The sequence below is a fragment of the Sipha flava genome, unplaced genomic scaffold, assembly GCF_003268045.1.
Source record: "Sipha flava isolate LNK unplaced genomic scaffold, YSA_version1 172_pilon_pilon, whole genome shotgun sequence".
NCBI classification, from domain to species: domain Eukaryota; kingdom Metazoa; phylum Arthropoda; class Insecta; order Hemiptera; family Aphididae; genus Sipha; species Sipha flava.
The window spans coordinates 747,726-755,546 of NW_020271951.1; the positions used below are offsets into that span (position 1 = coordinate 747,726).

Genomic DNA, 7,821 nt, shown 5'->3' on the forward strand with positions numbered 1-7,821 from the left:
AAAGAGATGGTTGAATACGATTGAAAACAATATCAGGGCTGTTGGTATGTGAGTAGGGGATATATGTAGAAAATCGGGACAAGTGGAGGTTTGGGACAGAGAATCTAAAATTTACAAAAATTATTAATTTATGATTATGTTACTAATTAAAATGACAAAATACAGTTAACAAATGGAACATTATAAAATTTGAACTGCGTTTAACTAGTTCCATAAATGTATGGAACTAAAGTTGTGTAAAATTTAACATTGAATCCTAATAGGTAAAGGGACAATGTAATTTTTAACATTTTAACTCATGAGTTGTTAATATTAATTATTTTTCAGTTAAAGATCTAAGGGTATACATTAAATTTATCATGATATTTTTTTTGAATGGATAAAATACATTTTTCTAAATGTTTTAGTCATTTTGCCTATTAGGAATTTTTATATATAATATATATTATTATTAACTATAAAAATAATCAAAAACCATAACTTTTATCGCAACACTTAGTATATTCATTTAATTTCTCAAAGCATAGAATATTTTAAATACAATTTTATTCTAATGCTCTAGATATGGAAAATATATATAAAAATATACACAAATATTATAAAGACCATTTTTTTTAAAATTTTTTTTTCTTAACATAATTCTTAACTATGTTTAAATCTATAATTCTCTAACTTTGCAAAAAATTGGCAAACAAATTGTAAACAGAGCAAATTGATTAAGGAAAAATAAAATAAATTGGACGTATTTAAAAAAAAAATGTATATATATCTTTAAAATGAAAATGTATAGTGTAGTATGCCATTCATTAGCTAACAATAAAAAATTATGGTCATTACAATTTTAGAAAAATAAGAATATATTTTTGGTATTATCAATTTGATGCCCCTTCATTATTGTCATAACGGATTTGGCCATTATTCAAAGTAGTAATACCCAAGCCATACAAATGACCACAATACTTCTTATTGTCAATCATACCTTCAAAATACATGTCTCTTATTTTAAAAAAAGCCATGCCCGTTAGTAAAGAATCACTACCAGCTTGATGTTGTGGTCCAATTCGCCTAAGCTCCAATTGGTCAGCTACCTCTTGTAGACCACCCTTCAAGTTCTTGCAGCTCTTCATTAAATATTTGATGTCGTACACACAAGGAAAATATAGAGAATACATGTCAAAAAAATCATTTTCCTCTGGTGGCAATCTTTCATCCGTTAAAACTTTGACAAGGTAGCCAAAATCAAAACTACTATGGAATGTCATCCATTTGATATTATCCATTAACACTAATCCTGATGTGATCATACATTCAGCAAAATACAATGGTTCGATTCCGTTCTCTTCGTGCTTCTTGAATTGTATTCTAAAAAATAAAAAAATTTTAAATAACAATTACTTCATTTTATATTTATAAATTATTATAAATATTTATAGATATTTTATTATTACCTAGAATTTGTCAATAGTTCTATGCTATCCTGAGCATACATATCCTCTGACAAATTAAACTGGAAGTTGAATTGCCATGTTGTGTACGGACCAGTAGGGGTTTTGCCATCTTCATCAAAAAATGAAAGTCCCAATTGAATGATCCTTAATAGATCAACGTTGCAACGTAACAGCTGATACAGATAATCTGCGGTTGTCTTAAAATCACCAATTGGCCGAGCTACAACTCCTGGAAATTCTGTATCCATGGCCACATAACAATATTTTGGTAACAACTTTCGAATCGCTGAAAATTCTTCTTCCAAATTATGAGCCCAGACATCTTTAATTCTGGATTCGGCTTCACTTGCTGTTTGCACTTCTGGCTCCTTATCTTTTACGTCTTTGGCAGGAGGTGTTTGACTATTGCCAGGCATATTTTTAGGATCGTCAGTCAATCTTTCTAATACATATGAGAGCCACTTATTATTTTGTTCGTTGTTACTTTCTGTTAAAACGTTATCATTGCTTTCTACTGTAGTAGTAGTAGGCGTATCAACAAATAATGTTCTTCGTACTGCGTTCCGTGCTTCTGAACTCAATTCAGTTTGTTGTTCACCTCTACTATTACCCCAAGTTGTATTTAATTGTCGTAAATTTTCTGATTCACCATCAGCTATACTTTTCATTGGGAATGCTGGGAGATTACTCAGAGAATAAGCTCAAAGTCTAACAACCACTGACAAAATAAGATGATTTTACTGAAAATAAATTATCAAAGACAGATGTTAAAATCATAATCTAAATTGAATTAACAAAGTAATAAAATATTAACACATCAATATAAATACAAATTAAATTAAGAAATATATAATTGAAATATCCCCGGAAATATCTATAAATAATTAAACATTATGAACTTTAATACATAAAATAGAGGTAAATTAAAATTTGATTAAAATATATTTAGCTAGAAGTAGGAAAATTTCTCAATTCCTCGCCCTTTATAAAATAGAAAAATAAAAAAAAATTATTATTTCAACTAATAAAAAAATTTACTTATTAAAATTTGTGAAAGCATTCTTATCATTTTTTAAAATCTGCTTTTTTTTACAAGCTTAACATAAATGATAAGTATATAATTTAAATATTGTGAATATCGTATATTTATATATAAAACACTACAAATACTTTATTTTATAGCTTCAAGGTAATCTTCTTTAATTTGTATTATTTGCATATGTATTTATTTTAATAATTTAATTTTTAGATAGAACAACTTGATTTGATACAATATATAGATCCTAGAAGAGAGCATTTTTCTTCAAGAACAAAATATGAATATTTAAAATATAGGTATAAAATATGACTCTAATATTTTAACTTTTAATTTGTGCTTTTATGATTATTGTCTAATTTATCACATACATTTTGCCAAATAAAATTAAACTGAAAGTTGAATAGAACTATTTTGAATTGTTGGTATACTTCATACTGAGACTAAGAATACAAGTCAGTAGCAACTAAAAAAAGTTATAATCAGTTCATATCCGACCAAAAATCATATAATGCATTCCCACCTGCTGACCTTAAAACAATATAGAGCTACTATTTGGCTGTGCAGCTGAGTTGCTAGTTCGTAGTGTTGAATGTTTAAATAATAAATATATTTGATTTTTTTGTTAGGACACCAGCTTTAACTATTAACATTAAAGACTTATTGAATTACAAAAGTATTGGTTAACAACCCATAAGAGAACTAATAAACAAGAAGAGCTTAACTAAAACAAACTGGCTATACAATAATTTTACAAAAAAAGGTCAAAAAATGTAATTTTAAAAACACTAATATAAAATTATTTGGAATCATAATAAAAAATTATGATTTATATACAATAAAAGATAATTATTAAAATTGATTTACCTATTTACTCTTAAATTATAAAATGTTAAGTATGAATTTACATTGCCTAATAATAAAAAATGATTGAGTTTCTATTCTGACAAATAAAATCAAGTTTTTAAGTAATAAATAACGCTAGACAAATAATGTATAATAATTTTGATATCAGAATATATTGTAACACAAACTTTTGAGTAATTATTTGCATTACTAAATATAAAAATGTTATTAATTAGTTTTTTCATTATGATAAATTTATACAAATACAAAAATCTCGTAAATTTATTTTTTTTAAATAATTTTTTCATAAATTGGACCTTGAATACATAAAAAATAGCTTAAGGTCGAAAAATTCAGGTATAATATTTAAAATATCTTGTCGTGTATTATATTATTTTAAAAAAATATGATAATTAATAAATAAATGATAAGTACATTTTGAAAAACTTTTTTTATCACTTAATAATAATTAATAGATTCTTAAATATAGAAATCCATGTACTTTAAAAATATATTGAAACAGCAAATTTTTCATTATTTTTTTCATAAATCAAGACTTTTATCACTCTTAAAATCACATGGCAGGCAGCTACTTAATAAAACTTAAAGAGAATACTAAATTTAAGTAGTTATTAAATATAATTAGTTTACCTGATGTAGACATAGCTATTTCAAAATAAGGAAGAAGTCATTACAACATTACAATTATATCCCAGTCTGTTTTCTTTATCAGTTCATGTAATCTAAAAAAATAAGTTGAAGTGTTAAAATACTTTAAAATAGTCAAAATGATTAAGGCAAAACAATCATTATACTTATAACTCTTAAGTTAAAACCTTTAACACAAAAACAAATAAAATACGAAATGATAATACACAGTCATCAGAACAGTAAGCTAGAGAATATGGCCTTTAATACAAATTCATAACGAAAAAAAAAAAAAAATTGTTTGAAGGATTTCAATACGTGAAAACCGATTAATAAAATAAATTTCTAAATATTATTGATTAGGTTAATTAAAAAGCATGTACATAAAATATAAATTCATACACTGATGAAAACAAAAAAAAAAAAAAACAAAATTATATAATTGGAACTATGAAGAAAGTTAAATCAGAAACATATAAATGGAAATAATGTTTGATTTAGCTAAATTCAATAATATGATAATATTTCTCACAAGAGAGTAGATCAAAATGAAAATGTAGCAAAACAATGCAAACCTAAATCCCGTTTAATACTATTAAATGTATAATATCACAAAACACCCATTGTAACATATTCGAACTACAAAAATCATACAGTCCGTGCAAACAACCAGGACCACCGACAGAGCCTAGCCATCCGTTTGTTTGTTGAGAAGACAACGCAGGAGTCGCTAAGCATACTCAAATTTCTGTCGTTCTTGATTGCAAGAATATTTGAATAGCACCGTAAATTGGAATAGCTAAATGTTGAAGTTTGAAAGCTGCAGCGCCGTCGTGCTCGCCGCAAAGGCAAGAACGAGAAAACAATGAATGGGTACTTACGTTCGGCGTCTTCGGTTACAGCAGCTATTCACTCGGCAAATGCTACTCCGGGTCCAACGACACAAAAAAAAAAGGGTAACAATGTATGTGAGATTGTAAACAAAAACCGTCAAGCAAGAAACTCAATTGTAAAGCAAAATATTGTGTTCAGAACGTCGGATTTGTAAATACCAAACAATAGTCTCTGATAACGGCTGTGATAACAGCCATGGATTCAAAAATTTTTCCATGAAATAACTGCGTTTCCGAATTATCATGTGCGGTGCGAATGAAATGTTTTTTTCGGACTACACGCGACGCGACTACAAGGACGTGGTATCGAAAGAATAGTATCGATACTTTTACTTAGTATCGAATAAAATGAAAATACCGATATGAGTAAAATATCAAAACGAAAGAACCGATATGAATAAGTATCGAAACTTTTACTTTGTATCGAATCGAATGAAAATAAGGAAACGAAAGGGGACCAGTGGCGTATACAGAAAATATTTTCGGCAGGGGTTACTATGGTCAGAGTTAAATTGCCTCTGCTATCTAAGAATTACTAACAAGACACAGTAGGTACTACATTTAATTTACAGAATGTCCCAAAACTATTTGACAGAGGCAATAAAAATTGTTTCAACTGATCACATTATTTACGTAATTCCAATAGTAAATATAATCCTGTATTTATGAACAAAGGATATATGATGTGGTACTTGATTATTTAATATATATATATGTCTACTAAACTATTTATATAATAAAATATGCTATGAACAAAATGTATTATACAATTATAATTTATTTATTATATAATTAACTCTTAGTAATAAGCATTGAACTATTAATTGAGGACCTTAAAACATTATAATGAACTAGAACAATTAAATAAAATAAATGCAACCCTGTTAAAATCATTTTTCTATTTTTTTTTTTTTTTTAGAAAATTATTTCCAAGCAAGTACAAAGCATCATAAAGCATAACAAACGATTAAAATATTTTTTAAGTTTTTTGAAACATTTCGGGAGAAGCTGTAGCCCACTACGCACCCTCCCCTCTATATACTCCACTGGAAAGAACTAATATGAGTAAAGGCCTTCACAGTAGCGGATCTAAGGGGAGTTCAGGGGGTCAGCTGACCCACAGTTAATATTTGTTGACAAAATTGGCCTCTTGGAAATTTTTTTCTCTTTTTAGACCTTGATTTGGACTCTTGGACAGTTGGCTCATCGGAGTTACCTACTTGAAAAATGAATGTATGTATATTCAAAATTAAAAATTTTTCAATTCATAATTTATATTTTCAATTATATCGTTTTAGAAGAAAGTTGAGTAAATCATATTTTATTCCATACGTTTGTTGCGCTGATAAAATTAGATTATATTTATTAATCGTAAATATGTCATTATCGGTGGTATCCTTAATTTTAAAATGTAATATAAATATACTTATACTCTTTTATGAGCATATTGTGTTTTTTTTTTTTTACAAAGTATTCATTTCTAATTCAGTTTTATCCCTAATAAATGGCCTCTTGAAATGGCTTGATCCACAGTTCCCCGACTCTGGATCCACTTCTGGACCTTCGCACACTCTAGAGTTTTTTTGCGAGAATTCTGATGGTAGGTCTAGCTGGTTAAAATCTGTCACACAGTTGTCATCATCTGATTTTGATTATTTATGAAGTATGTATTGTTGGTACATTTATTGCAAAACAAAATACGTGTATGAGATGCTATTTCTGCTGGGGAATGTTTAAAGTAGTTTAGTTAAAAGTATTTAAATATTGGTATTTATCCTTTTTCTTCATCGTATCAAATCGAATTAAAATAAAGATAAGAGTAAAATATAAAAACTATCGATATGAATAATCATTCCGATTAAGAGGAAATCTATTGACCCTATTGTATTGTGGACTGTGGTTTCTGGTCCGCGGAAATAACAATATAATAGTATAAAGTATAGACTATAGTGTGATAACTGATTTATGTAAATAAATTCTCTGCCACACGCACAAACCATTTTAATAGAAAATAATTATTGTACGATACCATTCAACCATTCCAGTACTTTTGATTTTTGAACCAATATAGCGGTTAGTAAATGATAGTAAATGATTCAATTCCAGTATTTTATTTATTAATACGAGTAAATTATCGAAACCATTGTAACGATACAAAAAGTAATTATATCGAAAGAAAAGTAACGATACATAATTGGTATTGGTAGTATCACAACGTTTCTAATCACGTGGTCTTTTCCGTAAATGATTATGATGTTGCTGTGATGTTTCAAACACCGTTTTAATTTGTTTTCTCGTCAACCAATCTTGTTGTCCAACAATGTTTCAAAGTGGCAGTTCTATATGTCAGTTAGACTAAGTGTACCTTTTGACCAGTAGAAGAGGAACAAGGCCAAAACGTCCCATGTGTGCCAGAACTTGCGTCCTATTCCCTCCACAACCGATTTTACAAATTTTTTTACTTCTACAACGAATAAAATGTCAAATGTTAAGCATTATAACAACTTGAGAAAATGTATGTAAATATTAAACTTTATGGTCCATTTAAAATAAGAAAATAAATATACATATTTGTAATACCATACAAGGTAAAATTAATAATCTTTCAGAAATGTTCTTGTGCAGTGTCCTTGATGCAGTGATATAGCATTTGGCAAGAAGTGGTTTAACCAGAGTGATCCAGCAGTAGCTATTATATTGAATAAAAATAATATTTCATTATAAAATGAGATTAATAATACAAAGATTATAAATTTATTTAGAATTTTTCAACTTTATTTATAAATATATAAATAAAGCATTGATTTAAAATTTATTAATTGATTTTTATAATATTTTAAGTAAATTACAAAATTATCATATTTATACCATTTAAAATGAAAAGGTAAAAATTAAAATGGGATCCCCGGCTCCCGGAGGAAAATTGATTTGGGTCGGTTCAAAAAAAAAA

General features: G+C 27.5%; 1 protein-coding gene and 1 long non-coding RNA gene across 2 annotated transcripts; both read right to left on the reverse strand.

Moving 5' to 3' along the window:
* Positions 1-743: 743 nt before the first annotated feature.
* Positions 744-5,068, reverse strand: LOC112680035 (CCR4-NOT transcription complex subunit 7-like). The gene is made up of 4 exons (XM_025550014.1): positions 4,860-5,068; positions 3,982-4,073; positions 1,449-2,188; positions 744-1,362 (listed from the first exon to the last, which is right to left on the reverse strand). Exons 3-4 carry the CDS (start codon positions 2,114-2,116, stop codon positions 873-875), a joined length of 1,158 nt encoding a protein of 385 aa, XP_025405799.1. The 5' UTR covers positions 2,117-2,188; positions 3,982-4,073; positions 4,860-5,068; the 3' UTR covers positions 744-872.
* A 2,181-nt stretch (positions 5,069-7,249) lies between these two features.
* LOC112680053 lies at positions 7,250-7,821 on the reverse strand. Its single transcript, XR_003148281.1, has 3 exons — positions 7,740-7,821; positions 7,452-7,560; positions 7,250-7,335 (listed from the first exon to the last, which is right to left on the reverse strand). It is a non-coding gene; the product is annotated as an uncharacterized LOC112680053 (long non-coding RNA).